Source organism: Plecotus auritus, assembly GCF_963455305.1.
Source record: "Plecotus auritus genome assembly, chromosome: X".
Classification (NCBI taxonomy): Eukaryota; Metazoa; Chordata; class Mammalia; order Chiroptera; family Vespertilionidae; genus Plecotus; species Plecotus auritus.
Window position 1 is genome coordinate 76,818,656 of NC_137784.1, and position 24,845 is coordinate 76,843,500.

General features: G+C 42.3%; 1 protein-coding gene across 1 annotated transcript in view; it reads left to right on the forward strand.

Moving 5' to 3' along the window:
* SRPX2 (sushi repeat containing protein X-linked 2) overlaps window positions 1–24,845 on the forward strand; it is a gene marked incomplete at its 5' end in the record, with an annotated part of 32,511 nt that overhangs the window by 4,967 nt on the left and 2,699 nt on the right. Inside the window, 6 exons of the mRNA XM_080652702.1 lie at window positions 4,349–4,540; window positions 19,426–19,602; window positions 19,905–20,031; window positions 20,162–20,283; window positions 22,790–22,969; window positions 23,310–23,443. Of these exons, the coding sequence (XP_080508828.1) occupies window positions 4,349–4,540; window positions 19,426–19,602; window positions 19,905–20,031; window positions 20,162–20,283; window positions 22,790–22,969; window positions 23,310–23,443 (932 nt within the window). The remainder of the gene's footprint in view (window positions 1–4,348; window positions 4,541–19,425; window positions 19,603–19,904; window positions 20,032–20,161; window positions 20,284–22,789; window positions 22,970–23,309; window positions 23,444–24,845) is intronic.

Here is a 24,845-nt window from a genome sequence, read left to right on the forward strand (position 1 = left end):
GCCACTGATATAGAGGTATGAACAAACCCACTTATGTAGAAGGAGCTAGGAAGAAACCAGTCTGATTGGAGGAGATGGGATATGGAGGAAGTAGTAGAAAATAAAGTTGAATATAATAGAGTGAGACCAAATTAGGAAAGGCTCCATAATCTACAAGACTCTTCTAAGGAGGGGCAGAAGGACTGCCTGTGACAAATCCTGAATAACTATTCCTATACTAGAAAGAAAGTTAGACCAGGTAATACCTTCCACTTTCCCTGAGGATCATTTCAGCACTGGGCAAGCCAGTAACTCTGCCAGCATTATCTGAAGATAATTACAGAGAAGGCCCTTTTAACCCTGTTGTAAGCACTTTGTTTCCTTTATTATCCCTGAAAAGTGATAGGTGAATAGTTGCATAGATCAGAGGCCGTGGGCCTGAGCTCAAGTTCCAGCTACTCCACCTTCCAGCTCTTTGACCCCAAACAAACACCTTTATATGCCAGTCACTGTGCTATGTATTTTATAAATGTTATTTCATTTAAGTAAGGTGCATGCTTGTAGTGATATGGGAAGGTCTCTAAAACATTTTAAGTTTATTTTAGAAAAGCATTGGTGGGAACAGTGAGCATACTGTGCTACTCTAAATGTTAAAAAGGAGGAAAAAATAAGAATATGTAGTAATACTTGCTTTAGTTGCTTGATATGCATATACTATTAACAGTGGTTCTTTATGGGGGTCCAAGTGGCAGTATGTGTTGGAACAGGGATGGGAGAGAGACTTTACCCTGTAACATTTTATACTTTCTGGATTTTGAACCATGTGTCTATATTACCTATTCAAAAATGTAAATGAATACTTCAAAATAAAAACCTAGCATACTTACAGTGGCAGATAATAGAGTTAGAAAAATATTGGTTTTAGAGCCAGTCAAAGCTTGGGTTAAAATCTCTGCTCCTTACTTGCTTGTGGACTGTGGGCAAGTTAGTTCCTCACCTGCAAGATAAGGCTTTTGGGAGAACTATTTGAGATAATGGATATAAAGTGAAAATATAAAGCATGGTGCCTACTGCACAGTAGCTACTCAGTAATAACTAACAAATTTCCTGCAAGAAATTTTCACCATGCCATAATTAGCATTCGTTGGGTACAGTTGTTCAGCCAGTTGTGAATCTCCATAACTGTACTGTCATCTCTCTTGTATTTCTGTATCTCATCCACATCAATGGCATGAAGGGCACTATCATATGCCTCACTGACTTCCACATAGTGTATCCACTAATTTCCCCTGCTCTACCAGTCTGGTGACTCTAACCAAAAAGGAAATGAGGTCAGTCTTGAATGACTTGTTCTTGAGGACACCTGGAGATCAGCACTTCTCTTTTTAACTGCTCATAAGCCTGTACTATGCTATCAGTGCTGTCACTCTTACCAGGCTATAGTTTCCAGAGGCTGCATTCTTCTTCCTTTTGGGAATCTAATGTGCAGCATGGTGACTATAGTTCATGTATGGTGCCAGGTGAGTACTAGACTTTTATGAAGGGGATCACTTCATAAATTATATAAATGTCTAACCACTATGCTGCATATCTAAACTAATATAAATTAATATTGAATGTCAACTGTAATTGAAAAAATTACATTGTACACCTTAGACATATGCAGTTTGTTTGTCAATTATACCTCAAATAATTCTGGGTGGAAAAAGAAAAGTGGGATAATGTTTTTGTTCTTTTCCAGCTTCCCAACATGTTTTCTTTATACCAGGATTCCTCTGAACCTACAAATTTGAACTTATTTACTCTATATTTCCTTTTACTAAATTTGCTTATTCTATCTCTTCCAATTTGATGTGTATTTTTATTGACAGAATGCTGGAGAGAAATAGGACAGGAGTGATTGTTGAGGCCCCAGCCTCCCATATAAAGTCTTTGTGATATATGTTGTGATCACATAATTAACAGCTCTGCAACTATAGTGCTTCCAACTTTATGTAATTTGGAGATGGTGTCTCCAGATGGCAGCCTTGTGTCACAGCCACAGGCACAAAACTAATGCTGAAAGCCACAAGTGTGTTGTTGCTTGAAGGATAACTTTCTTACTGTCATCTGTCTTCATTCTTTAGCTGCCTTCAAGCAGAGGCTCCAGCCTTTCTTTTTTCTTTTAACTCCGAATGCACTTTTATTCAAATTCCCCTTGTTTTTGTCCCTTAGGATTTGGGGATTGAATGAGCTCACATAGGGCTTTAGCCTTCCCGACTTGAGATTAACAGATCTATGTCATACTGTGTATGCATCTTTGGACAGGTGGCCCTCTGCCTGTTTATAGGTGCTCCTTTAAAATCTGAACCTGCTGAAGAGTCATTCCTATGTGTAGCCAATGAGATGACTTCATGATGCTTTTATGATTTAACTAGAGGCCCGGTGCATGAAATTCATGCAAGAGGCTAGGCCAGCCGTGAGCAAACTACGGCCCATGGGCCGGATCCGGCCCGTTTGGCTGTTCTATCCAGCCCGCAGAGCCGAAAGAGCAGAGGGTTCTCTTGCTCTCCCCTCCGCTCCTTTACTTTGAATTTATATTAGTTCACACAAACACTCCATCCATGCTTTTGTTCTGGCCCTCCGGTCCAGTTTAAGAACCCATTGTGGCCCTCGAGTCAAAAAGTTTGCCCACCCCTGGGCTAGGCCCTTGCAGCCCCAGCTTCATCCGGAAGGTCGTCTGGAAGGACGTCTGGAAGGTTGCTCGGCTGTCCAGTCTAATTAGCATATTACACTTTTATTATTATAGATGGCTCTATTACCTTTTGTGCTCAGTATTGACCTGGGATTGGACTTTCATTCTTTTTTTAAAAATATATTTTATTGGTTTTTTACAGAGAGGAAGGGAGAGGGATAGAGAGTTAGAAACATCAATGAGAGAGAAACATAGATTCAGCTGCCTCCTGCACAACCCCTACTGGGGATGTGCCCTCAACCAAGGTACATGCCCTTGACTGAAATTGCACCTGGGACCCTTCAGTCCACAGGCCGATGCTCTATCCACTGAGCCAAACCGGTCAGGGCTGGACTTTCATTCTTGTTTGATATTGCATTCCCTTCCTCTCTCTAGCTTCCATATTTGTGTCATTTAAAAAATTATTTTAAATTTACCTACTGTGAAATTCAGTCTTTTTGGTGCAGAGTTCTATGAGTTTTGACAAGAGTATAGTCATGTAACCACCACCACCATACCAAACAGCTTCATCACATCAAGAACTTGCCCAGGGCTGCCTCTTTGAGGTTATCCCGGACCTCAACCATTTGCCCACAGAACATTTGAATTTTTGCCAGCTTTGGCCATTCTGAATAGAGGTATTTAAAAACATTTGTATACAGGATTTGGTATGAACACAGGTTTTCATTTCATAACTAAAGTGGGATTGCAGAGTTGCATGGCAAGTGTATGTTTACTTTTATAAGAAACTACCAAAATATTTTTCAAAGTGGCTGTCTCATTTTGTATTTCCCCCAGGGATATGTAAGAGTTACAGTTTCTCTCCATCCTCACCAACACTTGGTTTTGCCAGTTTTGTTTTGTTTTTTTTCTTTTAAGTTTAGATATCCTAATGGGCACATAATGGTATTTTGTTGTGGTTTTAATTTGCATTTCTCTAGTGACTTATAATGCTAACCATCTTTTCATGTGCTTATTTTCCATCAGTATATCCTCTTCAGTGATATATCTGTTCATGTCTTTTGTCCATGCTCTAACTGAATTGCTTGCTTTTATCCTTTTGAGTTTTGAGAGTTCCTTATATATTCTAGATTCTTAGTTGAATGTGTAGTTTGCAGATATTTTCTCCAAGTTTGTGGTTTGTCTTTCATCTATTAACAATGCTTTTCATAATACAAAAGTTTTTAATTTTGACAAGGTTTAATTTATTGTCTTTTTTTTTCTTGTATTAATTGTGCTTTTGCATGCCTAGGACCTCTTAGCTCTAGATCCCAGAGATTTTGCCCTGTTTTTTTTTTTACATTCTATAATTTTACTTTTTAGATTTAAATTCATGATCCATTTTGAATTATTTTATATATAAGGTATGAGACTTAGATTGAGGTTCTTTTCCCTTCTCCTCCTCCTCCTCCACCTCCTCCTCCTCCTCCTCCTTCTCCTCCTCCTCCTTATCTATAGAAGTTCAATATTGCTCCAGCAACATTTGCTTGAATGGCTATCTTCCCTCCATTGAATTGCTTTTGAATCTTTGTCAAAAATTATTTCAACATACTTGTGTGGGTCTATTTGCTGTTTCATTGATCTATGTGTCTGTCCTTTTACCAATACACTGTCTTAATTATTGTACTTCAGCTTACTTTTCTTCTATTGTTACAGTCCCCCGATGGTGTTATACATTAAATATCCAAGACGGAGAAGCCACATGCTATTCACCAAGGGGAGAGAATTATCACAGCAGCTTGGGCACTCGTTGTGAGCTCTCCTGTGACTGGGGCTTTCGCCTGATTGGACGAAGGTCGGTGCAATGCTTGCCAAGCCGCCACTGGTCTGGAACTGCCTATTGCAGACGTAAGTGGTGCAGATGCTGATGTGTATATATGAGAGAGGCCAGCCATCCAGCCACTGAGTGTATATACCTGGAGGTGTTACTATGCCTTCTGTCAAGTAAAAATTAGGAATTTTTCACAGGCACCCAAAATGGCATTTCTGCATCCTAACATTTTAGTTCATTTTCTCTCCCTGTGTTTATTGCCCAATTAATATGAGCATTTAAATAGCAACCAGCTCTTATGGCTCGGGAGGCCAAGGAGTGCATGTAAGACGTGGGCCTGTGCCTTATGTGGACCTATGCCTTCTTTTGGCACTCTCAAGGATGTGTGGTCTCAGACTCTTTCCCACACTGCTATACTTCCTGGCCTAAGGCCTTAGGAGGCCTTGGTGGTGAAGCTATGAGACATCTGTTATTCTTCATTTTCTTCGGAAAGCCACAAAGAATCCTTAGGCTAGTATGTGGGGGTGCTAATACACACACATTCCAAACCATGTCCCTCTCAGCTCCCAAATCTCTATCTTATCCCAGCTCTACAGGCTACCCTTTTTTTTCAGCAGCTGAGCTTTGTCTATATGTCTATCTCTGAATGCCATTTGTAGGACAACCATGTGTGCAGGGCCATGTATTGGTTGTTTCAGGAGCTTACTCAATTCTCAATTCCTCCCAGGCAGCTTATAGACTAATGAATAGAAACACAAATATGTGCACATGAAGGCAGTGTGACCAGATACAGAGTGCTGAGCATTCAGAGAGATATTGGTTAGTCAGGAAAGATGTTGTGGAGGAGAAAAGCTTTATAGTCAGAAATAAGGACACCACTACACCCCTTTAGATGACTGTAATTAATTTTTTAAAGACTTGGATGCTATTGTTTCCAAAATAAATTAGAATTAGTCTCACAAAATGAAATAATATGTCTATAAATGAACATAAAACCTGTTAAAAGAAAGGAGATGTACATATTCCCAGGTGTCTAGAATGACTTAATTACTATATTTGAAGAGTGAATGTGACTTTGCCCTTTCTCATAAGTGACAAAAGGGCAAACGCTTTGGATGTATCATTTTCACTGTCATATAATACTAAGAAAACAAATTCATCTGCAAAGACAAACTTTTTTTCTTGGCCCTGATTTCAAGGAAGTAACTTTTGCATGCAGGATACTAAAAAACATAAAAGACAATAATCAAGTCTGGTTTGACCAAGAAGCAAAATGAACATAGCTTATAGAGTCTTTATGGAAAGCTCCAGTAATTGAATTTATGCAGGGTTAGAACTTAGAAATATAAAGGAATGTGTGGCTTGTTTCAAGTATCAAGTATCTCAAGCTAGACTTTGGTAAGCATAGGCTCACAATCAACTCATGGTAGCAGTCTCCACTTCTGGCACATGTGGTATCTAAAGCATATGGATTCCCCTTTAGCCAAAGTTGGCCCTCCAGGCACTGGCCTGACCTGTATTCTCACCGAGTGAGAGGGCCAACCTACTTTCACATGTAAGTGAGACTCAGCTGAGGAGTGCTTGTGGCAACACCAAAACGATCTATATAGATAAAAGCCTAATATGCAAATTGTCCACTTGGGAGTTCGACCTGGAGACCAGGAGTTTGATGGTCCCCTATGATGTGCACTGACCACCAGGGGGAGGGGAGGAATGAAGGAAGGCCCTGGTGACAGCCAGAAGCTGGGGAAGGAAGGCCCTGGCTGGCAGCCAGAAGGCCCCAATCAGCCCTGATCACTGGCCAGGCCTCATGACCCTACCCGTGCAAGAATTTCATGCACAGGGCCTCTAGTATTCAAAAAGGAGCTTTGAATTTGCTCAAGGATAATCTAACATTTGAGGAACAAGAGGTAAAAATGAATAGCAGCTGAGGCTCTAAATGATCCCAGATGTTTATATGCATTATCCCTTTTATGAAGTTCTATGAAGTATCCCAATTTTTTTTATAAATCTTTATTGTTCTGATTATTACAATTGTTCCTCTTTTTCCCCCCATACCTCCCCTCCACCCAGTTCCCACCCCACCCTCTGCCCTTACCCACCCCCACTGTCCTCATACATAGGTGTATGATTTTTGTCCAGTCTCTTCCCACACCCCCTACACCTCTTTCCCCCCAAGAATTGTCAGTCCACTCCCTTTCTATGCCCCTGATTCTATTATATTCACCAGATTATTCTGTTCCTCAGGTTTTTTATTCACTTGATTTTTAGATTCACTTGTTGATAGATATGTATTTGTTGTTCATAATTTTTATCTTTACCTTTTTCTTCTTCTTCCTCTTCTTAAAGAATACCTTTCAGCATTTCATATAATATTGGTTTGGTGGTGATGAACTCCTTTAGCTTTTTCTTACCTGTGAAGCTCTTTTTCTGACTTTCAATTCTGAATGATAGCTTTGCTGGGTAGAGTAAACTTGGTTGTAGGTTCTTGCTATTCATCACTTTGAATATTTCTTGCCACTCCCGTCTGGCCTGCATAGTTTCTGTTGAGAAATCAGCTGACAGTCGTATGGGTGCTCCCTTGTAGGTAATTAACTGTTTTTCTCTTGCTGCTTTTAATATTCTCTCTTTGTCTTTTGCTCTTGGCATTTTAATTATGAAGTGTCTTGGTGTGGTCCTCTTTGGATTCCTTTTGTTTGGGGTTCTCTGCGCTTCCTGGACTTGTAAGTCTATTTCTTTCACCAGGTGGGGGAAGTATTCTGTCATTATTTCTTCCAATAGGTTTTCAGTATCTTGCTCTCTCTCTTGTTCTGGCACCCCCATAATTCTGATGTTGGTACGCTTGAAGTTGTCCCAGAGGCTCCTTACACTATCTTCAACTTTTTGGGTTCTTTTTTCTTTTTGCTTTTCCAGTTGAGTATTTTTTGCTTCTTTGTATTTCAAATATTTGACTTGATTCTTGCAATCCTCTAGTCTGCTGTTAGATCTCTGTATAATATTTTTTATTTCAGTCAGTGTATGCTTAATTTCTTTTTTTTTTTTTATTTGTAGAGTCCAGTTTATTTCGGAAAAAACAAACCCAAAAAAAACAATCAAAACACTGGGTGATGATTTTCTTATAAAGTATGTGAAGCAATGGCCATATTAAACAGTTCCAGTGACTTTTTCTTTTTTTTTTTTCAAATTTTTATTAAGGTATATGTGTACATATCTTACCATTGCCCCCCCCACCCAACTCCCATACATGCCCTCACCCCCCAGTGTTTTGCATCCGTTGGTTACTCTTATATGCATGCATACAAGTCCTACAGTTGATCTCTTATTTCCCCCACCTCTCCCTAACCTTACCGCTGTAATTACACAGTCTGTTTGATGCTTTACTGCCTCTGTAACTATCTTTTGGTTCATCAGTTTATAATGTTTTTCATTATCCCCAAATGAGTGGGATCATGTGGTATTTTTCTTTCATTGACTGGCTTATTTCACTTAGCATAATGTTCTCTAATTCCATCCAGGTGCCTACAAATGGTAGTAATTCCTTCTTTTCTATGGCAGCATAGTATTCCATTGTGTAGATGTACCATAGTTTTCTGATCCAGTCATCTGCTGACGGGCACCTAGGCTGTTTCCAAATCTTAGCTATTGTAAATTGTGCTGCTATGAACATAGGGGTGCATATATCCTTTCTGATTGGTGTTTCTGGTTTCTTAGGATATATTCCTAGGAGTGGGATTACTGGGTCAAATGGGAGTTCCATTTTCAGTTTTTTGAGGAAACTCCATACTGTTCTCCACAGTGGCTGCACCAGTCTGCATTCCCACAAGCAGTGCACGAGGGTTCCTTTTTCTCCGCATCCTCGCCAACACTTGTCGTTTGTTGATTTGTTGATGATAGCCATTCTGACAGGTGTGAGATGGTATCGCATTGTCGTTTTGATTTGCATCTCTCAGATAATTAGTGACTTTGAGCATGTTTTCATGTGTCTCTTGGCCTTCCTTCTGTCTTCTTTCGAAAATAATCTATTTAGGTCCTTTGCCCATTTTTTTTAAAAAATATATTTTATTGATATTTCACAGAGAGGAAGGGAGAGGGACAGAGAGTTAGAAACATTGATGAGAGAGAAACATCGATCAGCTGCCTCGTGCACACCTCCCACTGAGTATGTGCCCGCAACCAAGGTACATGCCCTTGACCGGAATCGAACGTGGGACCCTTCAGTCCGCAGGCCGACGCTCTATCCACTGAGCCAAACCGGTTTCGGCCCTTTGCCCATTTTTTTATTGGATCATTTATCTTCCTTTTATTAAGTTGTATAAGCTGCCTGTAGATGTTGGAAATTAAACCTTTATCAGTGATACCATTTGCAAATATGTTCTCCCATACAGTGGGGTTTCTTGTTGTTTTGTTGATGGTTTCTTTTGCTGTGCAAAAGCTTTTTATTTTGATGTAGTCCCATTTGTTTATTTTCTCTTTGGCTTCCATTGCCCTAGGGGCAGTATCACTGAAAAAGTTCTTTTGGCATATGTCTGAGATTTTGCTGCCTGTGGATTCCTCTAGTATTTTTATGGTTTCCCGTCTTATATTTAAGTCCTGTATCCATTTTGAGTTTATTTTTGTGTATGGTGTAAGTTGGTGATCTAGTTTCATTTTTTTGCATGTATCTGTCCAATTTTCCCAACACCATTTATTGAAGAGACTGTCTTGACTCCATTGTATGCTCATGCGTCCTTTGTCAAATATTAATTGCGCATAGTGGTTTGGGTCGATATCTGGATTCTCTATTCTATTCCATTGATCTATATGTCTGTTCTTGTGCCAGTACCAGGCTGTTTTGAGGACAGTGGCTTTGTAAAACAGCTTGAAATCGGGTATTGAGATCCCTCCTACTTTATTCTTCTTTCTCAGGATTGCTGTGGCTATTCGGGGTCTTTTTTTATTCCAGATGAATTTTTGGAGAGTTCTTTCTAGGTCTGTGAAATATGCTGTTGGTATTTTAATGGGGAGTGCATTGAATCTATAGATTGCTTTGGGTAGTATGGACATTTTGATGATGTTGATTCTACCAATCCATGAACATGGTATGTTCTTCCATCTGTTTACATCTTCCTCTATCTCTTTTTTCAGTGTCCTGTAGTTTTCTGCATATAGGTCTTTTACCTCCTTGGTTAGGTTTATTCCTAAGTATCTTAATTTTTTTGGTGCGATAGAAAATGGGGTTGTTTTTTTAGTCTCTCTTTCTGTAAGTTCACTGTTGGTGTATAGAAATGCCATAGATTTCTTGGCATTAATTTTGTATCCTGCTATATTGCCGAATTCATTTATTAAGTCTGTTAGTTTTTTGATGGAGTCTTTTGGGTTTTTTATGTACCATATCATGTCATCTGCAAATAAGGACAGCTTTACTCCTTCTTTTCCAATTTGGATGCCTTTATTTCTTCTTCTTGTCTAATTGCATTGACTAGTACTTCCAGTACTATGTCAAACAGGAGTGGTGAGAGTGGGCATCCCTGTTTTGTTCCTGTTCTTAGGGGAAATGGTTTCAGTTTTTGCCCATTGAGTATGATGTTAGCTGTGGGTTTATCATATATAGCTTTTATTATGTTGAGGTATGATCCTTCTATTCCCACCTTGTTGAGAGTTTTTATCAAGGAAGGGTGTTGGATTTTGTCAAATGCTTTTTCCTCATCAATTGATATGACTATGTGATTTTTATCTTTCAATTTGTTTATGTGATGTATCACATTTATTGATTTGCGGATATTGTACCATCCTTGCATTCCTGGGATAAACCCTACTTGGTCATGGTGTATGATCTTTCTGATGTACTGCTGGATCCGATTTGCTAGAATTTTGTTGAGGATTTTGGTATCTACATTCATGAGGGATATTGGCCTGTAATTCTTCTTCATTGTGTTGTCTTTATCTGTTTTTGGTATTAGGGTGATGCTGGCTTCATAGAAGGAGGTTGGAAGTGTTCCTCTTGTAATTTTTGGAATAGTCTGAGGAGTATAGGTTTTAGTTCTTCCTTGAATGTTTGGTAAAACTCTCCTGTGAAGCCGTCTGGCCCCGGGCTTTTGTTTGCCGGAAGCTCTTTGATGACTGCTTCAATTTCTTCCATAGTTACTGGCATATTGAGCTGTTTAGATTCTTCTTGATTGAGTTTTGGAAGGTTATATTTTTCTAGGAATATGTCCATTTCCTCCAGGTTGTCCAGTTTGTTGGAATAGAGTTGTTCGTATTATTTTTTAACAATCCTTTGTATTTCGGCGGGATCTGTTTTTATTTCACCTCTTTCATTTCTGATTTTGTTTATTTGGGTCCTCTTGCTTCGCTTCTTGGTGAGCCTGGCTAGAGGTTCATCAATCTTGTTTATCCTTTCAAAGAACCAGCTCTTGGTTTTGTTGATCTTTTGTATTGTTTCTTTGGTCTCTATGTCATTTATCTCTGCTCTGATTTTATTATTTCCTTCCTTCTGCTTACACTGGGCTTTTCTTGTTGCTCTTTTTCTAACTCTTTGAGTTGTTGGGTTAGGTAATTTATTACCATTGTTTCTTGTTTTTTGCAGTAGGCTTGTAGAGCTATGAACTTCCCTCTCAAGACTTCTTTCGCTGTGTCACATAGATTTTGGATTGTAGTGTTTTCATTGTCATTTGTTGCCATGATGTTTTTTATTTCTTCTTTGATCTCTCTGGTAACCCAGTCATGGTTTAATAGCATGTTGTTTAGCCTCCATGTGTTTGAATTCTTTGGGTTGTTTTTATTGTAGTTGATTTCCAGTTTTATGCCACTGTGGTCTGAGAAGATGCTAGATATGATTTCTATCTTCTTGAATTTGAAGAGACTTTGCCTATGTCCCAACATATGGTCTATCTTTGAAAATGACCCATGTGCACTTGAGAAGAATGTATATTCTGTGGCTTTGGGGTGAAATGTTCTGAAGAGGTCAATTAATTCCATCTGGTCTAGTGAGTCATTTAGGATTGATGTTTCTTTGCTGATGTTTTGTTTAGAGGATTTGTCCAATGGTGATAGTGGGGTATTAAAGTCTCCCACTATGATTGTATTGCTGTCAATCTCTCCCTTGATATCCTCCAGGAGTTTTTTTATGTATTTGGGTGCTCCTGTATTGGGTGCATATATGTTTATCAGAGTTAATTCTTTTTTTATTTTATTTTTTTTAAATAAGTCTTTATTGTTCAGATTATTACAGGTGTTCCTCTTTTTTTCCCCCATAGCTCCCCTCCACCTGATTCCCCTCCCCACCCCATGCCCTTACCCCCCCGCCACTGTCTTCATCCATAGGTGTAAGCTTTTTGTCCAGTCTCTTCCCGCACCCCTCACACCCCCTCACCCCTGAGAATTGTAAGTCCACTCCCTTTCTATGTCCCTGATTCTATTATATTCACCAGTCCATTCTGTTCTTCAGAATTTTTATTCACTTGATTTTTAGATTCACTTGTTGGTAGGTATGTATTTGATGTCACTTTGTTGTTCATAGTTTTTATCTTTACCTTTTTCTTCTTCTTCCTCTTCTTAAAGAATACCCTTCAGAATTTTATATAATACTGGTTTGGAGGTGATGAACTCCTTTAGCTTTTTCTTGTCTGTGAAGCTCTTTATCTGCCCTTCAACTCTGAATGACAGCTTTGATGGGTAGAGTAATCTTGGTTGTAGGTTCTTGCTACATTTATTCATCACTTTGAATATTTCTTGCCACTCCCTTCTGGCCTGCATAGTTTCTGCCGAGAAATCAGCTGACAGTCGTATGGGTGCTCCCTTGTAGGTAACTAACCATTTTTCTCTTGCTGCTTTCAAGATTCTCTCTTTGTCTTTTGCTCTTGGAATTTTAATTATGATGTGTCTTGGTGTAGTCCTCTTTGGATTCCTCTTGTACGGGGTTCTGTGTGCTTCCTGAACTTGTAAGTCTATTTCTTTCACCAGGTAGGGAAAGTTTTCTGTCATTATTTCTTCTAATAGGTTTTCAATATTTTGCTCTTTCTCTTCTTCTGGCACCCCAAAAATTCAGATGTTGGTACGCTTAAAGTTGTCCCAGAGGCTCCTTACACTATCTTCATATTTTTGGATTTTTTCTTTTTGTTTTTCTGGTTGGGTGTTTTTTGTTTCCTCATATTTCAGTTCTTTGGTTTGATTCTTGGGGTACATTGATCTACAGTTGAGTTTCTGTATATTCTTTATTTCAGACAGTGTATGCTTAATTTCTGACTGGTCCTTTTCCATTTTTTTGGCATTCTCATTAAGGTCCTTGAAGGTCTCACTAAGCTCCTCAGAGGTCTCATCAAGTTTCTCGGCAGTTTTTAGAAGATTCTTGAGTAACCTTATAAATGTGGTTCTGAACTCTATGTCGTCCATTAGTTTGCTTTCCTCCATTTCTCTCATTCGTGACATGTTTCTTTGTCTCCACATTTTGCTGCTTCCTTATGTTGATGGAGTGGCTTTGTGTGGTAGGTGACCTATAGGGGCCAGTAGCTCAGCCTCCCCAATCACCTGAGGTGGACGCCTTTGGTACACCCCTTTGTGGGCTGAGTGCAAAGTCTTGGTGTAGTTAAGCCTTGATTGCTGTTGGTACACTGGGAGGAATTGACCTCCAGGCCAATTGGCTGTGAGGACCCGCTGTGTCTATAATGGAAGAACTGCTGTGCTGGAGACACGCTTATGGTGCAGGACTTGTTTCAGTGGGGCTTTGGTGCTCACTTAGTCTGCCTCTTGAATATGTCACTTATGGATGTGAGGAGTTGAAATCTGGTGTCTCACACTGACCACTAGGTACACTGGCTTCTGGATCTCCAATGGGGTGCAGGTGAGCTACTGTCTGAGGCCACCCAGCAGGAGCTATAGCGAGAACTACAGTTTTCTCCTCTTTGCTTGGGGTTTGGAGGTTTTGGAGCTGTCTGACCTGGGCTGCAAGTTTGCTAGGTTAAGCTGTGATAGGGCACGCCATTCATATGCTAAAGCCGTTGCTTGGAGCTTGGGTGTGTTCATAGATTGTGCAGGGCGGGGTCTCAGGGCGTGACTAGGCTAGGGCGTGGCAAACAGCGATGGCTGCCAGTAAGCCCGCTCTGCGTCTCCGACCCTGTCCCTGCGTCCCATGCCCCAACACAATAAACAATTGTTCCTGCGCGCAGCCCTGCAAGCAAGCCTCCCTCACTTTCCGACCCCACAGCAGACAGTCCAGCTTCTACTTTTAGAGGTTTGGGTCCCCCGCGTCTCCCCAGAAACGAGTTCGGAGTAATCGGGAGCTTATCTCCCTTCCGGTTGAAAACAGCAGCGCTCCCAGTCACCCATTGCCAGCCCGATTAGTGCGTCTCCGTACCTCAGCTTTAAAGTGCTTGTGCACCCCTCAATGCTGTTTGCTCTTTCCTTCTAGTTGTAGAACTTCCACTCAGCCAGCTTTCCGGTGGTTCTGGGTGATAGACGTTTTGTCTTTTAGTTGTAGTTTTGAAATTGTTGTGCGAGGCAGCAGTTTAGGTGTTTGCCTACGCCGCCATCTTGGATCTCCTCCCTCCAGAGTTATTTCTTCTTGTTGGATTGCTCCCTTTAGTATTATGAAGTGGCCTTCCTTATCTCTTGTTATGTCCTTCAATTTGAGATCTAATTTGTCAGATATAAGTATTGCTACCCCAGCTTTTTTTTCAGTTCCATTTGCCTGGAAAACCTTTTTCCATCCCTTCACCCTCAGTCTGTGTGCGTCTTTTTTTCTGAGGTGGGTTTCTTGTAGACAGCAGATATATGGGTCATGTTTTCTTATCCAGTCCATTACCCTATGTCTTTTGATTGGGGCATTTAATCCGTTTACATTTAAAGTTATTATTGATAGGTACTTATTTGTCGCCATTCCTATTCTTTACACCTGTGTTCCTTCTTCGCTTCCTATTTCTTTTTTGTTTACAGCAGACCCTTAAGCATTTCTTGCATTGCTGGTTTGGTGGTAATAAATTCCCTTAGTCCTTTTTTGTCTTTGAAGCTCCTGATTTCACCTTCAATTTTGATTGACAGCCTTGCTGGGTACAGTATTCTTGGATTCAGACCCTTCCTTTGCATGACTTTGTATATTTCATTCCATTCCCTTCTGGCCTGATGAGTTTCTGTTGAGAAATCAGTTGCTAGTCTGATGGGGGTTCCTTTGTATGTAACTTTCTGTCTCTCTCTGGCCGCTTTTAAGATTCTTACTTTGTCGTTGGTGTTTGCCAATTTAATTATAATGTGCCTTGGCATCGGTCTTTTGGGGTTCATTTTGCTTGGGACTCTGTGAGCTTCTTGGATTTGTGTGGGTTTTTTCTTCTCTATATCAGGGAAATTTTCTGTCATTATTTCTTCAAAGAGGTTTTCTATTCCTTGCTCAGCTTCCTTTCCTTCTGGAACCCCTATTATGTGGATGTTGTTTTGTTTCGGGTTGTCCCAAAGTTCCCTTAGGCTCTCCTCCTGCCTTTTAATTTTTTTTTCTAGAAGTTGCTCTACTTGGGTATTTTTTCCCATCTTGTCTTCTAGCTCACTGATGCGGTCCTCTGCTTCTTCTAGTCTACTCTTGATGCTTTCTATTGAGTTCTTTACAGCAGCGATGTCATTTTTCATTTCTTCTTGGTTCTTCTTCATTTCCTCTTGGTTCTTGCTCCTATTGTCGAATTTGTCTTCCATTCTTATCAGCCACCTTATGACCATTTCTCTGAATTCTTTTTCTGGAAGTTGCTTGCCTCCATTTTGTTTACTTCCTTTTCTGGTGATGCCTGCTTTTCTTTCATATGTGGGCTATTTCTTTGTCTCCCCATGGTCTCTCTTCTCTGGGTGTCTGGTTATTTAGTTCTTTCTCTCCTGCGTTGATTTAAAGGCACAAAATACAGCACTACCAGGTACAACACACAAGGCACTGAACAGAAATGTTTTCACAATATTAATAGCCTCCAATAAAGGTGACCATCAGAGAAAGGCAAATTAGGGGATAGGAGAGAAAGAAGAAGAGATAAAAGAAAGGAAGAAGACGAAGGAAAAAATGGAGTGTTAAAATGAAATTGGGAAAAGGGAAAAAAAGAAGAAAAAAAAAGTAAGAGAGACAAGAAAGAGACTAAGAGAGAAAGGGAAACAGACTATATATATTGGGGATAAAACTCCAATAGAACAATCACTTATCCCAGCAAATGCCAGCAACAAGTACCTGGGGATTAATACAAACTACAACACCAACTAATATTGAGTGAGGCAAGGGAAAACAGAATCACTAAACAAACAAAAATATAAACAAAAGAAGAATAAGCAAAACAATCTCACAAAAAAGCATAAAAATTCGATATAATCTACATTCAAGTAAACAACAACAAAAGGACAGAGAGAAAAACAATTTTTGGATAGTTAAGACAGCGAAGAGAGAGGTGTGTATGGACTTGGAGCAGGGGATTGGAGATTAGATATATAAGTAGGGTGAAATTTTAACGGGAGTAAACAGAAAGAATAGGGAAAATCTAAAGCAGGAAAGGGGTAAGATAAACAGGACACCGAAAAGGGAAAAGTGAGGAAGAGAGTGATGGCATAAAGGTAGAGTTGAGATAGAGTAAAATGATGCTAAAGGAAAGATAAAAATAGAATGTAGAACATTAATCCCAAAACAAAATGAAGAGAAAATAAAATGACACTTAAAAAAGAAAAAGATAAAATAGCAGTAGTAATAATATGGATTGAAAATAAAAATGTAATAATTAAAAAGGTAAAATCAAGTGAGGAAAAAAGAAAAAAATTAGTTTCTTGAGTAAAAGATGCAAAAAATGAAAATAAAAAAATAAAAAATAAAAATAAAATGTGGAGTAGTGAAGGTCATTCACTTCCTCTGTTGTTCTGTTTGGCACGCCTGTTTCTCAGTCCGGACAGTATTGCAGTTCCCTGCGTTCCACTGCTCTTCAGTGATGTAGGCTAGTCCTGATTTTAAGCAGGCGGTGTGTCTTAATTCGTATTCCTTTATTTTTGATAACACAAGAGTCAATTTGTGATTCAGCCCCTGGGTGGCAGTGTTTCTGAATTGACTTCCGGGTTTATCTATGGCCTTTCTAGGGAGTGTTAGAGCCTTCTTTCCCTGTGGCACTCACTACCGGTTTGTGGGAGTGGGCCGCCTCAGAGCTGGCTCTCGGATGGTCACTCCCCGCTCCGATCCCCAGGTTCCAGAAAAACAACTTTCCCCTGCAGTCTCCCAGGGTGTCCCCAACTGGGTGATCCTATGTATTGGGCTTAGTAATCAGAAGCAAGAATTTCAAGAGGAAAAAGCCCAAGTGTGCGCACTCCATGGCTGCGCGTAAGTCTAGCACACCCCTAAAATTCTTAGGGTGTCCCTGCACGTCAGATCAAAATGGGTTGCTTTTTAGAGAGCCCTTCTGTTAGCAGCTCTGAGGACCCCCTTCCACATTCACAGATGACGCCTGCTCCAACAGCCACGGATTTTTCTAGGCACACACTTCCCTGGTCCTCCAGCTCCCGCAAAACACGCGTTCCTCTCTCGCGCTGGGACCAGAGACCTCACCTTATCCCAGGCGAAATCTGACCTTTCCGTGGTTGAGTGTAGAGGTCCTCTGAACCCGTGTGTTTGCGCCAATTGGGAAGCGTTGTTCTGGGGCTCGCAGCTGTTCCGTGGGTACTGCAGTTGTGGATTCTCAGGCTTCCGATAAGCTCCACTTTCTGGTTCCAGATGGCGCAGACTCCGCGTCCAAGCCGCAGCTCCGGGAGGGGACCTAGCCGCAGTGGGAGCTGCCAGGTCAGGCGAACCCCGTCTAGCAGTCTCCCACCTTCTTCTGGAGTTCAGCTATCCCCCAACTTGCCAACAAACACTCCTAGTGCGACCCTCAGCTGTTCTTTCTTTCTGCTCCGGGACAAGGCTCGGAACACGTCTGTCTATTCCGCCGCCATTTTTCCTCTCCCCAGTTTCAGTTATGCTTAATTTCTAATTGGTCCTTTTTCATATCCCTGAGGTTCTCGCTCAATTTATTGGCCTTTTCTAGAAAATTCTTGAAAAACCTTATAACCGTGGTTTTGAATTCTATATCGAGTCGTTTGCTTTACTCCATTTCTTTTATTTGTGATCTGTTTCTTTGTCTCCACATTTCGCTGCTTCCCTGAGTTGATAGAGTGGCTTTGTGTGCTAGGTGTCCCATAGGGCCCAGTGGCTTAGCCTCCCCAGTTACCTGAGGTGGACACTCTTGGTGCACCCCTTTGTGGGCTGTGTGCACAGTCTTGTTGTAGTTAAGCCTTGATTGTTGTTGGTAGCACTGGGAGGAATTGACCTCCAGGCCAATTGGCTGTGAGGATCAGCTGTGTCTATGCTGGGAGAAGTTTGGTGCTGGAGCCACCCTTATGAGACAAGACTTGCGAAAGCCTCTTTGCTCAGCTTGGACGGGGTGGAGTCTCAGGACGGAGCAGACAGTCTTGGCTTCCCATCAGCCCTGCCCTTTCGTGCGCACCTCCAGACCTCTGCCTCCTGCGACTCCCCTGAGTTTCCGCCTGACAGTCCAGATTCCCCCTGTAAGAGCATGGTCCCCAGGGGCTCGCCTGGAATTGGGGTTCAGTGCAGTCGGAACTAGGGTTCAGTGCAGTCAGGAGCTCCTGACTCCCTTCCGCTAGGGAAAGCCTGTGGCAACCTCCGCATTCAGCTTTCTCTGTGAGCACTCGCGTGCGCGTGCGCGCCTCCAGACCCACCATGGCTCCCCCGGGTCTCTGAGTCTCTGAGTCTCCCTGTGCCTTTCTCTCTACCTGACAGTCCAGACTCCCCCTGTATGAGCCTGGGTCCACGGGGTTTCGCCCAGAACTGGGTTTCACTGCAGTCGGAACTGGGGTTCAGTGCAGTCGGGAGCTTCCTTCCCCCTCCCGCCAGAGAAAGTCAGCCAAGCACTCAGCCGCCCTTCCTCTCTGCGCGTGTCTCCATACCTCAGCCCTCCTTTGCCGCTCCTCTGATTCTCCATGAGCTTTCCTCTTTCCTTCTAGTTGTAGAATTTCCACTCAGCCAGCCTTCCTGTGGTTCTGGATGATGTCCGTTCTGTCTTTTAGTTGTAGTTTTGAAATTGTTGTGCGAGGCAGCAGTTTAGGTGCTTACCTATGCTGCCATCTTGGTTTCCAGTATCCTCATTTTTATTTTTATTTATTTTTATTTATTTTATTTTTTAAATATATTTTATTGATATTTTACAGAGAGGAAGGGAGAGGGATAGAGAGCTAGAAACATTGATAAGAGAGAAACATTGATCAGCTGCCTCCTGTACACCCCCCACTGGGGATGTGCCCGCAACCAAGGTACATGCCCTTGACCAGAATCGAACCCGGGACCCTTCAGTCCGCAGGCCAACGCTCTATCCACTGAGCCAAACCGGTTTCGGCCAATATCCCCATTTTTAAAAAATATGTATATTTTATTGATTTCGGAGAGGAAGGGAGAGGGGAGCTAGAGAGTTAGAAACATCAACGATGAGAGAGAATCATTGATTGGCTGCCTCCTGCACACACACTACTAGGGGTCAAGCCCGCAACCCAGGCATGTACCCTGACTGGGAATCGAACTGACCTCCTGGTTGATAGTTCAAAGCTCAACCACTGAGCCACACCAGCCAGGCTGAAGTATCCACATTTTAGTGGTGAAAACACTGAGACTCAGAGAGATGAGGTAACTTCAAGTCAGAAAGCTTGTAATGGGTAGAGCTGGGATCTAAACTCGGGTGTGATTTTCAAGTCCATGTACTTGGACAAGTAATTTACTTCTTTGAGAAACACCCATCCCCAGCACTACTGTACCTTATAGTCTAAAAATAAGTAAGCAATTAGTAAAAAGAGTCAATTAGGCACAAAAATTTAAGGGCAGTTTGGGGTAAGATTTTCTGTATTTTATGCTATCTCTGATATGGTTCTCCCTGTGCTAGATGCCCAGGCATCACCTCCAGATAGTCCCATAGGCCACTAAGCTTTCTACTTGGTTTTCTCTTAGAGATAAGATGCCGCACATTGCCATTCATTACGAGTGGAACCTACACCTGCACAAATGGAGCGCTTCTTGACTCCCGTTGTGACTACAGCTGTTCCAGTGGCTACCACCTGGAAGGTGACCGCAGTCGAATCTGTATGGAAGATGGTCAATGGAGTGGAGGCGAGCCTGTATGTGTAGGTAAATGTTGGTTTGCTCCCAGTTGTCCTGCGGCAAAGAGTCACCCTGGTATTGTGTCCACAAAGGATGTGGGATCCTTACAGCAGAAGGCTTTTCTGCTTGCTATGAGGATGGCACTCTGGACACACCCTTAAAGAAGTTATCACTTCCCCTGCTACTGGGATCTTCCCCCGAATTTCATTAAGCATCTTGAATAGAGAGTGTATCTTTTACCTACCCAGTGGTGCGATATTACTTTTATGGGTTCCCTTCAGGGAAGGCAGGGGGCCCATGAGTCAGCACCTGATTTCTGACCTTGGCAGACATAGATCCCCCCAAGATCCGTTGTCCCCACTCACGTGAAAAAATGGCAGAGCCAGAAAAACTGACTGCTCGAGTATACTGGGACCCACCTTTGGTGAAAGATTCGGCTGATGGTACCATCACCAGGTGAGTAACAGATGCCCCTTATGCCTCCCAGCAGCTTCTCTTGGGCTCTCAGGCTGAGACTACTGTGATGATATGCCCCTGATCCTAAAAGTCTCTTTCCTTAGTGATTATTTCACTCTGTCCCATGTAGGGCGACACTTCGGGGCCCTGAGCCCGGTTCTCACTTTCCTGAAGGAGAGCATGTGATTCGTTACACTGCCTATGACCGAGCCTACAACCGGGCCAGCTGCAAGTTCATTGTGAAAGTACAAGGTCCGTCCAAAAGAAGTCTTCCATTTTCACATTGTTCATTATTCCTGCTCTGCCCTGACCCTGTCAGGGGTCCTCAAACTTTTTAAACAGGGGGCCAGTTCACTGTCCCTCAGACCATTGGAGGGCCAGACTATAGTTTAAAAAAGAAATTATGAACAAATTCCTATGCGCACTGCGGGCCTGGGATGAGTCAGCTGCTAAGCAGGACAGGCAGCGGCACCCGGTGGGCTGGATAAATGTCCTCGGCGAGCCACATGTGGCCCGTGGGCCGTAGTTTGAGGACGCCTGCTGTAGATGCTCACCACAACCCACTCTTTTCTATGCCTGAAACAGAGACTCATGGGAGAGGGGAAAAACAAGTTCACTAAATAGGGTTATTCAGGAAGTCTGCATGATATTGTGCAAACACACGTTTCAGAAACCCTGACCCCCCAACAGGATTTTCTCATTCTCCTAAATCTAGATAAAATTCATAAAGATATTCTGTATCTCTTTTCTTGGCATTCTAATCATCAAATCTAATCAGCCTGCATCCTCAGTCTTTCACCTTTGCTGAAATTGGTGGTGTTGCATGCCTGATTCTACCCCTTTGTTTAGTGTTGTTTTGCTTTTTCATTATAAATATAATTTATACTCAGTTTTGAACTCATGGGAAATATAGAAATATACAAAGGAAAAAAATATATTACCCCATTGTCCAGAAACAACCTTTTAGTATTTTCTTTCTAGTCTTTTATCTACACATTTGTGCACTGGGGAGGGGTCCCTCAGCCCAGCCTGCCCCCTCTCACATACTGGGAGCCCTCAGGGGATGTCCTACTGACTGCTTAGGCCCGCTCCCCATTGGGAGCGGGCCTAAGTCACAATCTGGCCTCCCTTTGCGGGAGGCGACCAGGCTGATCAGGGGAAGGTGCCAGTCCCATCACCCCACTGCTGCAGCCACTGCCAGTCACCGCAGGCGCCAAGGTATTTTCATCAACACGGACTCCAGTCCCTTCACCATGAAAAAAATGACAATTTTCTTTAGGCATTTTCAAGATGCGTCTTTCATAGGATATGACATTTCTTTATTTTTCTTTTTATCCTCACCTGAGGATATGTTTCCATTGATTTTTTCCCCTTCCCTCTGATCGCAGGCTCAGCCCCTGCCCAAGCCTAAACCCTTGGCCTGAGGCTTTAGGCTTGGGCAGGGGGCCCCCCGCCCCTCCAATCCCTGGCTTGGCCCCTGCCCAAGCCTAAAGCTTCAGCCCGAGGCTTTAGGCTTCGGCAGGGGGCTCCCTGCCCCTTCTATTGCTGGCTCGGGCCGCCCAGGCTTTAAGCTTGGGCAGGGGGCCCCCGCCCCTCTGATGGCTGGCTCGGAGTGACCTGGGTGCCGAGGATGTTCCCAGGACCCAGGTACGTATGCAAATTAACTTCCATCTTTGTTGGGTTAATTTGCATACTCACTCTGATTGGCTGTGGGCGTAGCGGAGGTATGATCAATTTACATGTTTGTCTATTATTAGGTAAGACTAGAGGCCCGGTGCATGAAATTCATGCACTGGGGAGGGGTGTCCCTCAGCCCAGCCTGTACCCTCTCCAATCTGGGACCCCTCGGGGGATGTCTGACTGCCGGTTTAGGACCAATCCCACAGGGATCCGGCAGTTGGACATCCCCCTCACAATCCAGACTGCTGGCTCCCAACCGCTCACCTGCCTGCCTACCTGATTGCCCCTAATTGCTTCTGCCTGCCAGCCTGATCACCCCCTAACCACTCCCCTGCCAACTGCCCTCCCCTGCAGGCCCAGTCATCCCCATCTGCCCTCCCCTGCTGGCCTGGTCACCTCTAACAGCCCTCCCCTGCAGACCTGGTCCCCCCCCCCAACTGCCCTCCCCTGCTGGCCATCTTGTGGCAGCCATCTTGTGACCAATGGGGGAGGCCATGTTGTGCGAGGTTGTGATGGTCAATTTGCATATTACCTCTTTATTATATAAGATACTTTAAAAAAACATATAGTTGAGATCATACTGTATATCCACTCTTAGATCACCCTTTTCATTATAATAATTTTCCATGTTCTTTAAAAATTCTTCAGAAATATTTTAATGACACCATAATAATCTACCTCTAAGAATATAATTTGCATAATATTTCTCCCACTGATGGATATTTAAGTCTTTTTTATTTGTTTTTAATATTAAAAGTAATTTTATAAGGTGGTCATCCTTACATAGGGTGTCCACAAAGTCTGAAAACAAAAATGGCAATATTTATTTTACAGAATGATGACAATATGTATATTCACTTGTCCTTCCAGATTTTTTGAACACTTTTGTCTACATTTCATATTTAATTCCTTAAGAAAATTCGGCCTTTATCCTCAGCCATTGGAAATATGAAGAAGTCATTTATTCTGATCATCCTAGGTCTCCTGATCTAGAAAACCCAACATGGGCACCTGCTTAACCTTTTCTTTTTTCTTAAAAGAGATACCATAGCCCCTAACTTGAACTCCTCACTGACAGTGAGACGCTGCCCAACGCTGAAACCACCACAGCATGGCTACCTCACCTGCACTTCAGCGGGGGACAACTATGGTGCCACCTGTGAATATCACTGTGATGGAGGTTATGAGCGCCAAGGGACTCCCTCCCGGGTCTGCCAGTCCAGCCGCCAGTGGTCAGGATCACCACCCATCTGTGCTCGTAAGTAAAACCAGGAAATGAGGAGAGTGAATATATTGATCAGGGCTACTTTGAAGGATCTCCAAATGTGTATAGCACAGGGGTTCAATAGTAATGTGTGTGATATGGGAATGGGAGGGTGTTCTAAAATGTGTTTATTTTAAGGGCCAGTGTTGTCCTTCTGAATAGTCCTACTCCAAGATGAAGGGTTTAAAATTTCTAAGTGTTCTTTCAGGATTTCCCCCAAGTAAAGGGAGAAACAACCACAAAGGGTTATCCTGAAAGACTGAAATTCCTCAAGATAGTGTTAACCATGCTGGGGTGAAGGAGCCATCTGACTGGCCATCTGCTTCTGCCCTAGCTATGAAGATTAATGTTAATGTCAACTCGGCTACTGGCCTTCTGGATCAGTTCTATGAGAAACAACGCCTCCTCATCATCTCAGCTCCTGATCCCTCCAACCGATATTACAAAATGCAGATCTCTATGCTACAGGTGAGACCTAATCCCCTAATTCAGGCTTAGCTCCTTTATATACCCCCTAACCCCACCCCATTATTCCCTTACCTCTTCCAAATCAAAGAGTTGCGTTTTCTACAGCACAAACTCTATTTCCTCAAACTCTTTATGGACATTTGATCAGTTTTACTCTAGACAAATTTATCACACTTTAGTAGTAAAAACTGCTATGTTTTTACTAAAAAGGCAGTGAGGAGCCTGGAATGGTGGGTGTGACTTGCAGGGGGCATGGTAAGGGTAGGAAGGGAGTGTGGTAGAGCGCTGTAGAGAGACTTGTAAAATAAGTATGATTAAATGTAAATGTTGGGATGAAATTATGTTTATGTTTTCAAGTAATAATAGCATTAACAAATACTTATATGGTAAGTGCTAGATAGGTACCAGGTATAGAAGTATGTGTTTTACATATATTAATTTAATTGTCAAAACAACCCTTAAGAGATAGATACTATTACTATCCTCATTTTAAAGGTAAGGAAATTGAGGCATAGAAAGGTTAAAGATTTGCCCAAGATCACTAGATAGTCAGTGACTGGGCCAGGATTGAGCTCAGTCTGACTCGAGGATCTGTGCTCTTAACCAATACTTGTAACAGGAGAGAAAGACAAGTATTGTGATATCTCAAAGTAAAATGAGGGACTTTCACAATGATTTTTAACACACTATGAGATACCTAACCAAAGGCACTTATGAGGAAGGAAAGGTGAATAGTACAGAATAGATATGAACATTGGGATTTATAAAGAAAATAGACTAGGTTCTTGAAGAGAACTCAGGGAATGATGACAAGACTAAAAGAACCAGCTCTAAGGAGCTGCAAAGGTGTTTTCTAAAGATTGAATCTTACAAGTTGCCAAGAGGCCCATGATGGAAGCAGCTTTATAAAAAGCATGACCCTGGGTATCTAGACCAATAAGGACCAAGTTCCTCCAAGGATCCAAAAAAAAAAAAAAAAAAAAAAAAAGAAGAAGAAGGCAAACAAAGGCAATACCTCAGCTTGAACAGATAGCAAGAACAAGAACTGGAACCAGCCAATGAGGACAGTGACTCTGAAAGTCAGGACTAGAGGAGTAGCCCAAAGATTAGACAAGGGGTTGGGCATCAGGGAGTGTTCACTGAGGCTTTAAACCTCACCCCAGGTAACTGGCTCAGAGTTAACCCTACAAGACAATGCAGGATAAAGAGCCAGGGTAGAGCCGAAACCGGTTTGGCTCAGTGGATAGAGCGTCGGCCTGCGGACTGAGGGGTCCCGGGTTCGATTCCGGTCAGGGGCATGTACATTGGTTGAGGGCACATCCCCAATGGGGGGTGTGCAGGAGGCAGCTGATCAATGTTTCTCTCTCATCGATGTTTCTAGCTCTCTATCCCTCTCCCTTCC